The sequence below is a fragment of the Strigops habroptila genome, chromosome 9, assembly GCF_004027225.2.
Source record: "Strigops habroptila isolate Jane chromosome 9, bStrHab1.2.pri, whole genome shotgun sequence".
Classification (NCBI taxonomy): Eukaryota; Metazoa; Chordata; class Aves; order Psittaciformes; family Psittacidae; genus Strigops; species Strigops habroptila.
Window position 1 is genome coordinate 27,808,567 of NC_044285.2, and position 10,037 is coordinate 27,818,603.

Here is a 10,037-nt window from a genome sequence, read left to right on the forward strand (position 1 = left end):
CCCAAAAGCCACACTGATCTGCTTGCTTCCCTGCCATGCAGAAAGATCCCCAGCCTGAATACTGCGTAGCCAGGGACCCAAATTAGGTGTAAATCCATCGATTTCAAATCTGTATATTCCTGTGTGTTTTGTATCTCCTCTTCATCACACCAGGCCAAGAAAACCAGCGTCTGACAGCACCATGCTGGACAGATACATGTTCACTATTTTCCTCATCTCCTGCAAGTGCCTGAAAATGACTATTGTTATCAAATTCCCAGACTCCCAAGAAAAACACGATGATGGAAATTATAGTCACGGGCACCAGAATACAGAATATTAGATACAAGGAATATTAGATTCACACATTCAGTATTTGCCAGACAACTGTTTAAAAACAATATTCACCATTATAAAACAATATTTACCATGCTGGTATTTATCCTTGGCTTCACTGTGCTTGAAAAAGGGCCATTTTCAACATTTTCTTTCAAGTCCTGTGAATCCCACCAAGTGCATAGAGCCAGGTCTGGCAGCGGAGCCCCGGATCAATAGCGGAGGAGCTGCAAGGGGAGGCAATGCCCTGACGGGAGCCAGACAGGAACAGCCCCTCGGATCCACCTGGTCATTTGCCAGATCCCTCCAGCACCTCTGAGTACCATGAGCAGAAATCTTTAGGCTGAGAAGAGTGTCCTCAAGGCTGCACTGAGGAGTGGGGCAGCTGGGAGGTGGGCATCGTGCCTGGCAGACATGGATGCTTTGCCTGCAGGATGGCTTTCCTGCCACCAGAGCCGAAGTGCTGCTGTGCCGGGAGGTCCCTGGCACATCTGAGGGATCCAGCTGGGGCCACTTGACTTTTTGTAGCTGTTTCTGTGCTTCCCATGTGGAGTCATCCACCTTCCACCCTCCACCTACACACCACTAATGATGCTGCCCTGAACACACACCCCCCACACCGCTTTTCTGCTTACCCTGCAGAAAGTGCCTGCAGTCACCAAGTAAGGTAGAAGAGCTCTTTGATACCAGACATTTAATTAGCCCATTTGGGCCAGTTGCATCATTTTCCATCGTTCTTTTCATCATCCCATGTTTACTTGGGGCCTTTCCCCTTTGAGCTCCTCCTCGGCATATGCTGCCAAGTGAGAAATTTCTCCTGACAGCACTTTAACGACGTTATTAAGATAGGAGGGGAGAGCCTTTATTTAAACATCAGTCTTCAAAATGAGGCACTCAGCTGCTTAGCTCGGATTTACTTTCCACTTCAGAACAGATCAGAGATGAGGAGCTGGAAAGCGCCGGACGGGGGAGGCGAGGGAAGAGGGGCCAGCGAGAGGGAAAAGCAAGGGGAGGCGCTGGGAAGCTGGAGGTTAACTGCACACGGCGGAGAGAGCAGGGACACCGGGCTGCAAACACCGCTCGGCTCAACAGCAGGATGTATCCAGCCAGAGTCCTTGGAAATTCGTCCATAACTCAGGAACTGGTGTGCTGGCAGAAGTGAGTGGGGTACCCGGTACAAAATAAACCTGCTCCGTTCTCCTCAGAGCGCTGCTCTTTGCAGCTTTTCCTGTCTGAAGAACTATTCAAAAGCCAGCATTTTGGAGAGCCAAACAGAGTGGGATTTGGGCTCGAAAGGTCAGTGCTGAACACAGTCACTGCATTGTGTCGACAGATCCCTGGTTCTAACATCTAAGGAGGTTTCTGCTGCCATTCCTAAGAGGCAGAACAGCTGGCCGCGGGGTTTTTCAAGAGATTTAGGCACCTGAACGCCTCAAATAAGGAAAAGCAGTCTGTGTGCTGAGGCTTTACTTTGCTGCACCTTAAACACCTGAACAAAACCCACCTAAGAAGAAATTCCCACCACTTAACTCTGCATTGGTGATTTAAATGATGCACCCTGGGCAGAGCTAAGCCCCAGCCGGCGCATGCTCACCCGGGCTGAACAGTGTGTGGCTGTTGTCCCTGTTTCTTCGAGCACATCGCTGCCAGCTGGGAGACAGTTGTCTTTGATGAACGTCCCCGGTTCAGCGGTGGCAGATGGAGAAGTCAGCGCTTGGCCTGGCCACGCCGTGACCTAGTTTCCTGTTTTCCACCACTGAAAGAAACCCCAGTGTCTGAGCAAAGATGAAGGGTGACGGCTCTTCACTCAGCCAACGCATGGTGCCTGCAGCACACTGAACACAGGCATTCACAGCACAGCCCTGCCCCAGAGGGCTGCCGGGGGGAGGAAATTTTCATGGCCAGGCAGACCTGCTCCAGCTCATGCTGCCCAGGCCAAAGGCACTGGTGGCCCTAGGGACAAATATCTACCTGGTGGAAACTGGTTCTCTGTCTCTTCTTGCCACTGGTTTCCAGGCAGAAACACTGCGAGTTGCTGCAGCTCTTGGTTGTGCTGTGCAGCCTGGAAAGTCACCTCTGAGCAGCAGGGCTGGTGGGGAACACGGTCACAGCACAACAGGAGATCTGGAGGGGGCAGAAGGGTCTTTGCCCGCTTTTGTGGGTAAACCCAGAGCCCTCCGGCAGGACAAAGTATTTTTTACTGCATCGGGAATAAACGGCAGTGACAGCAGGCGGCTGATGATGCCAAGTTACACCCTGCTCACAGCCAGCGTCCAGTCCAGGGTGGAAGAGCTTCCCTCCCCCTCTTCCCTAAAACAAGGGGAAAAAAAGTGGGTTTTGTTTGTTGTCTAAGGTCAGTGTCTGGAATTCGTCCTCTGTTCCCTCCTCACAGGATGTTTTTGTGTAATATGCTCTGACTCATGAAAGTCAAATGACTTGGACTACAGCGCTGCAGCACTTCCAAAGCCAAAAAGCCTCAGCAGAGGCATTCTGGCCGCCAGCACCTCCAGCGCTGGCACGTGCTGAGCACCGGTTTTCCAGCTCCTCCAGCTGCCGCTGCAGCCACAGGGGCTGCCTCTGCCCCCCGTCCGGCTCCCCCATCACCGGCAAACCCATGGCATGAGGGTCCAGCCACCAGCCACCACCTCAGTGTGTACATACAGGGGCCAAGCCAGATTTGGATGTTGCATTTACATCAAGGGTAGGTTAGAGTATGTAACTCCCATGTGTTAAACATCCTCCTCGGTACAGCTGAGGAGCAGAGGGAGTCTCGCCGCTGCTGGAATGTGTTTCGGTGCATTAGAGGCATGAATCAGAGGGGTCAGTATTTAGCAGCTGTTTATTCCTCCGTGCTCTCAGAGGAGGTTGGCTTCGCTGCTCTCTTGTATCTAGACCTTGCTTCATTTGGACCATCAGGCTAATGACAACACTACTCAACTTCTGGTATGCTGCTAACCCCCAGTTTGATAAAATCACAAGCAAACTTTCTTCTTCTTGTTGTTTTGCCTCAGAGAGAGAAATTTATTACGAGACTTGCATGGAATGTATGTGGGGATCCTTTAGCTGCCATAAAAACAAGCCTAGAAAAGCCTGCTTTTCTTTAATCCTGGGAATGGTGACAATTTAAGAAGTGGCCATCAAAGTTGTTTGTGAAGTAACGGCCCCTTCTGCTCCATCGCTGGACAAACGGGTGGCATTAGGCTGCTCTGCAGCACGGGGGGCGGGGACAGCCCCCTGAACCCGTCACACTTGGTCTGTCCGTGCCCGTGTGTAGCGCTTGCACTCAATAAATATAATTTAATAAAAATTAAACAATCTCTGCGGACATGAAACGGCTCCTCCCGGCCACAGCCGCAGCCAGGCCGCGTCGCCATGGCAACCCCGCCCCACCATGGCAACCCCGCCCCCCCGCCCTCCCGGCCCCTGTAGTCGCGCTCGCCGCGACCCGGTCACGCGACCGGAAGCGGCCGCCTTGGGGCTAACGGAAGAGATGGAGCCGGCGAAGATGGCGTCCCCCAAGAGCGCGCCCAAAGACGCGCAGGTACCGCGGGCGCGGCGGGGCCGGGGCGGGTGAGCGGGCCGGGCTGAGCGGTCCGGACCGGGCTGAGCGGTGCGTCCCCGCCCTGCAGGTGATGGCGCAGATCCTGAAGGACATGGGCATCACGGAGTACGAGCCGCGCGTCATCAACCAGATGCTGGAGTTCGCCTACAGTAAGGGGCGGCGGCTGCTCTGCCGGGGCCTGGCACCAACCGCGGCGCGGCCCGTGGAGGGGGGAAGTGCTTGGGATGGGCGGGTGGAGGAGGAGGGAAGGGCTGTTTTCAGCCGTGTTTCCTGGGGGGTTCCTGGCCAGGCTTTACAGATAATCCCGGAGGAATCATAGGATCACGGAAGGTTGGAATAGGCCCCAAGGATTTATCGGCAAAGCCTATGTACCAAAACCTTTATATGAGCTAGACTGAATGTCCCAGCACCTTGTCCAGCCAAATCTTAACATTTCTCTGGGGAGTTTATTCCCTGTAGGAGGAGGCAGTGGGAAACCAAATGGAAAGCCTTGGAGAAATCCAGGTAGACGGTGGTGTTGTCAGGAAGTGGTGGTTTTGGTGACAGCTGGGGGGGAATCGGGAGGGGGGAGATTTCTTTGTTTTAACCCACCCTTCATGGGAGATGCTGGTTTTCAAAGGGTATGTTACAACTATACTGGAAGATGCGAAAATCTACTCGAGCCACGCAAAGAAGTCCAGCGTCGATGCGGATGACGTGAGGTTGGCGATCCAGTGTAGAACAGACCAGTCCTTCACGTCTCCCCCTCCGCGAGACGTAAGTAAAGCTGCGTCGGTGACAACAGAACCTGATCAAGGGCTCCAGGTGGGAATGTGACCGTGTCTCTTCAGTTCTTGTTAGATATTGCAAGGCAGAAAAATCAGACGCCGCTGCCGCTGATAAAGCCTTATTCTGGACCCAGGCTCCCACCTGACAGATACTGCTTGACCGCTCCCAACTACCGGCTGAAGTCCTTGCAGAAGAAGGTACGGGCTTTGCGTGAGGAAGGATTCACACTGTCAGGAACGTTGTTGGAATTAGAGTTTTCTGCCCCGTTTTGGGATAGGTGTGGGCAAACCCCAACCTGTGCACATCAGGAGTGTGTTTGACACGAGGTCAGCAGTCTTTAGCTCTAGGAATTTGCCGCTTATTACTACTGGTTAGTTTCAAAGGCAAAGCGTGTTATCAAATGCGCCCGTGAATTTTTTAGTGTTAAAGCAAAATTGTCAAGTTGCATATCAGATGGTAAAAAGCAAAAGTAAGGCTTTAGTATAGCTATTAAAGGGTATTTTGTACTTACACCTCAGCTGTTTCTGCTCTAGGGGGAAGAGAAAAGATTTACGTGACTGGCTGGAAAACCCTGAGGGTATCAGTTAGTTTGTAGGATTTCATATTTATTTCCCCTATTTTAAAGAAAGAGTTTTAAAAGTTGATCTTAAGGCTCCAGATGTTGACATGGGACGTGCCTTGGTGTAGAGTGGAGTAATAGAATTGTTGATTAAAATGTTCTAGCTAATTTTTCCTGGTAGAAGCAAACCTGACTGACCCGTGTGCTGATCCTGCGGCATTGCACTGCACCCAGGAGCTCTCCCGCTCGCACCAGTGATCTCTCACACCTGCAGAGCTTGAGAACCTCTGTGTTGGCCTATAGCTTGTGTGTTGTTGCTGTGAAATGGACATCCTGGGGTTTTATAGGAAGAACCATTTCTTCTTTCCACCTCGAGAACTGTTGGTTTCTAATAGGAGCTAAACTGAATGTTCTCTCTCAACAGGTCTCTTCCTCTGCAGGCAGGATAACAGTCCCTCGCCTGAGCGTTGGTGCTGTGAGCAGCAGGCCCAGCACTCCTACTTTAGGTAGGAAACACCTCAGTTGGGGTTTCCCACATTGATTTCATGAAGGCAAAAAATAGTGAGAAATAATTTAAATGAGGTTTCAACCCCTGAGGGAATGTTTGGCACCACCTGAACTCAGTATAGCTTGACAGCACCAGGAAAATACAGTTAATTTCAAAAAGATTACCATTATCTTTGGTGCATGTTTGCGTTACTGACATTCTGTACTTTTATTCCTGTGTTTGTGGTAACTTTGATATGGGAAGAGATTACTCAGGAAGCTTACTGAAGTTTGAGGGGTTTCTCCTCACTGTAAGCACAACACAACTAGCACTAAATAAAATCCATTTTTAAAAGGCTCACAAAACTTATGACTGAGCACATGCACTTATGTGTTGGTGTGTGTTTGTGGCCTAAACTTTTCTAAGCCTTGAGTAATTGCACAGTTCTGCCTAAAAACTTGACTCTTGTCAACCCAGTATTGGCATGTTCCACTGTGTTGGAAATAACAGGTTCTGCTTTGAAATTCACATGTGCAAGTGTATTACTTTTAAATTGATCTCTTGACCGCGCTGTTTGAACTGCAGGTACACCTTCAGCACAGGCAGTGTCCGTCTCAACCAAAGTGGGCACTCCGGTGTCGCTGACGGGGCAGAGGTTCACTGTGCAGATCCCCTCTTCCCAGGCCACAGTCAAGTCAGGTAAAACACAAGCAGAGACCAGCAGCGCTTTTTGGTCTTCTTTTTGAGCATTCCTCTTGCTAGCATTTTCCCATCTTCTCTACTCTTGCAGCCCTGAATGTTCTAGTAACACACTGCTTTATTAGGTTGCAAGTTCTATTTCAGTGTGGAAAATCACTGTCACCTTTTTCAAGCTTTTCATTGAATGGCTTCATTTCTGTTTTCACAGCCACACCAACTACTCCGACAGTTCAGAATGTTCTAATTAATCCTTCGTTAATTGGACCAAAGAACATTCTTATTACTACAAATATGGTGTCATCACAGAATGCATCTAATGAATCGAACCCCTTGAAAAGGAAGCATGAAGATGATGATGACTACGATAACTTGTGAGGAGGCTGCCCGGTCCCCTTCCTGTCATCACTGATTCACATTGAGTCTAATGAGGTTTTTTTGCCAAGAGTTCTTCATAAGCAGTGTGAGAATGTATAAATACTCCGTTAATGTACACTGAGGATGGAGTGAGAGAGATCTTTGCCTGTGGAAAGAAAGATGGGAAAGCGACTCATTGTTTCCTGTGGCGCGTGGTGTCTTGTGGAGCTCAGCAGCGATGGTGAGCACTGGTCCCTGTCACACGGGAGAACAGTCTCTGTGCCTCTTCTGTTGCCTTATTTCTAATGGATGTGTCCATGTCTCTGAACCCAGGGAGCCCTGTGCTGTAGTACTGTCCTGTGCCAAGTAAAGTTAGTTTTTAGAAAACTCTGGATGGTGTGACATAGAGATTCCTTCCAAATAACATCAAAACCAGCCCTGGGAGACTGGGAGAGGTGGGACAGAGCTGGAACAGCATATCAGCCTTTTTGGGTTTTTGTTCCCCTGAATACATTTGCTGCTTCTAGGTAATGTTAGTCCCATGCATTGTTCTCCATGTGCAGTTCAGTGAGTGCAAAGATTCTCTCTTAACAGTAGAAATGCAGACAAAAAGAAGAGGAGTGGGTTTTGGGAGAACAATTCCTTAGGCTGTCCCCCTTCTACCTGTTAATCTGCGGTTTCTGTTCACCTCCACCAGTACCCACAGATCTAAGTTGGAGGAAAGGAAAACACAGCAAAGATTTGTTCTGGTTTTATTTCGAAAGAGTTTCGTTAAGCTTGTGCTTGTGCGTGCGTGTGGAGTGACCTGTGGCACGTGGGGACCTGGTGGTGATGTGTCCTGAGCTTGGCTCCGAGGGGCTGACGTGAAGCCCCGGGTACCTGCAGGTGCTTCTGTTGTGGACCAGCAGCCCCAATCTGCTGTGCTGCAAGGCTGAATGATGTGGTTTTATATATTAAAAAGCAAATAAAGCAGTGTGTGTTTTTAGTGCTGTCTCTTGGCAAAGGCTTGAGGTGGTGCTGCCTTCCCTGATGCCTCTTTTCTCATGCTGAGCTCATGTGTTCAGCTGGAAGAGCTCTCGCACAGGTTGTGGCTCAGCCACTGCTTCCTACAAAGGCCATTGAAGGGTGACAAGCGATCGAAGACAGTGGCTTTTGAAGTGATACACACACGAGTGCTCCCTCTTCCTCACACCTTTTTTGGGTGACTGGTGTCACTTGATGTGCCACGGGCTGGCTCCAGCTGCAGGAGCGCTCCATGTGTGCTCACTTTGTTAATTCCCGTGGATTTTGTCTGAGGAAAGGATGAGTAAAAGTCACTTTTCACAGGGAGAGATGAGGAGTGCACAGGCAGCATCTGAAGGGAAGGGCAGTGTCCGGGGTGAAGAAACAGGGAGTTTGGGCAGCACAGGAGGAAGGAAATGTGAGTGCTTGGGCAGGGGGGGACACGGGCACACAGAGACATGCTCAGAGACACACTGACACAGACAAGACACATGCACACACACACACACATCATGTAATTATATTACATGCTCTCAGGCTCTCCCTGGCAGCTATTCATTCATACAGACAGTGTATAGAGACTATGGTGTGGGTACAGAGAGACACTCCACAGTAGTTACTGGTGCAGACACAAACACTCAGCCCCACCTTGATGTACACTGCAGATTAATGGATACACTTGTATTAAACACACATTCATGCACTTACTCTTTTCTATATTCTATGTATCTATACTCCATACAGTCCCTTCTATGTATTTATATGGTCCCAGACACCCTTTTTATACATATATATATATAACATGTACAGCAGTTAACATGGTATATAATAGGTAATATGTATTTTTGTAATACTTAGACACATCCACACTCTCAGAGGCACTATTCTTACATAGATACTAGCAAATGGATATATGTATCAATAAAACTGTAATATCTTCTCTCACACCCCCCACTCCCACTTTTGAAAATAATATACATCTGTATTTAGACACACATACTCATGCAGGTTTAGTTTACACACCTATTCTCTGTACACAGGGATTTATACTCTATATATGCACACACAGTCTCAGGCACTCTTCCATTGTTATATATAAATATAATTTCAGAGGAGTGGTTTGTGTTGGAAAGTTCATTAAGATCATCCAGTTCCAACCCCCTGCCATGGGCAGGGACACCTCGCACTAGACCATGTCACCCAAGGCTCTGTCCAGCCTGGCCTTGAACACTGCCAGGAATGGAGCATTTATCACTTCTTTGGGCAACCTGTTCCAGTGCCTCAGCACCCTCATGGTAAAGAACATACATAATCTATAGCAAAACAAACAATATATAGCATTTTTTTTATGGATGCCATTTGTTATATGTTATGCGTCATGTAGTCTATTGTTCATCTTTGTATTGTATAATGCATAATCAGGTTATATTACATACTGCTATATATTACATACATATTAGACCATTATTTTAATTACATATTTCATATATATATATATATATATAAACCCCACACACCCTTGCACAGTCTCCTTTTATGTACAGGTGTATGGTTGTACTCTGTGCAGTTGGAGACACCCTCTTTTGTTATACCTACACTATAGTATGATGTAAAGTGCCCGGACAAAACCTGTATGTAGTACATCATGCACACATGTGTGTGACCATATTGTAATAGTGTAATATATATGGCTACAAAAAAATAGAGTCTATCAATCACCTCTCTAAATACTTATGATCCACCACACACATTCACTCTTGCTCTCACACAGCCACCTGCTCTTCTTATACTTTTAGACATATATATATATATATGCTTGTAGTCTTTCCACACACGGCTCCCATTCAATATGCAATACATTATAAACAACGTAATAGAGAACACATAACACTATTTTATATAATGCTCATATATCATATAGCTTATCTATATCATATTTTTACATGTATGTTTGTGTACATATATTAAAACACAACAGTTCGACTTGACAATCTTTAGGCTCTTTTTTCAACCTGAGTCTGTGATTCCATGTTTCGACTGTCCCTATACACACAGTGTGACAGCCTTTTATAGATCTAAACCATATAACTTTTTATATTATAGATTATGCATATATAGAATATAGACATATCCTCCACAACAAATGCCCACAATCACCTATTGTTTTATATATGTAATAGTCTAATATAGCTATAGATGTATATTCTCACACTAATATATGTATAAATAAATTTACATTCTCACACACGGACACACTCTTTTCGCACACAGTGACAGAGTCTTACATACAT

The 10,037-nt window shown here is 47.5% G+C and overlaps 1 protein-coding gene across 1 annotated transcript; it reads left to right on the plus strand.

The window, feature by feature from the left end:
* The first annotated feature begins 3,781 nt into the window (after positions 1–3,781).
* TAF9B (TATA-box binding protein associated factor 9b) lies at positions 3,782–7,716 on the plus strand. Its single transcript, XM_030496698.1, has 7 exons — positions 3,782–3,856; positions 3,945–4,026; positions 4,497–4,633; positions 4,708–4,842; positions 5,629–5,710; positions 6,277–6,390; positions 6,599–7,716. The coding sequence occupies exons 1-7, from the start codon at positions 3,806–3,808 to the stop codon at positions 6,763–6,765; spliced, it is 768 nt and encodes a 255-aa protein (XP_030352558.1). The 5' UTR covers positions 3,782–3,805; the 3' UTR covers positions 6,766–7,716.
* Positions 7,717–10,037: the final 2,321 nt, after the last annotated feature.

Bases quoted from the DNA above. Each gene is read 5' to 3' on its own strand.
- TAF9B (XM_030496698.1), top strand. From the start codon at position 3,806: ATGGAGCCGGCGAAGATGGCGTCCCCCAAGAGCGCGCCCAAAGACGCG. The intron at 4,027-4,496 runs GTAAGGGGCGGC...TGGTTTTCAAAG, and splicing joins GATGCTGGAGTTCGCCTACA to GGTATGTTACAACTATACTG. The intron at 5,711-6,276 runs GTAGGAAACACC...TTTGAACTGCAG, and splicing joins GCCCAGCACTCCTACTTTAG to GTACACCTTCAGCACAGGCA.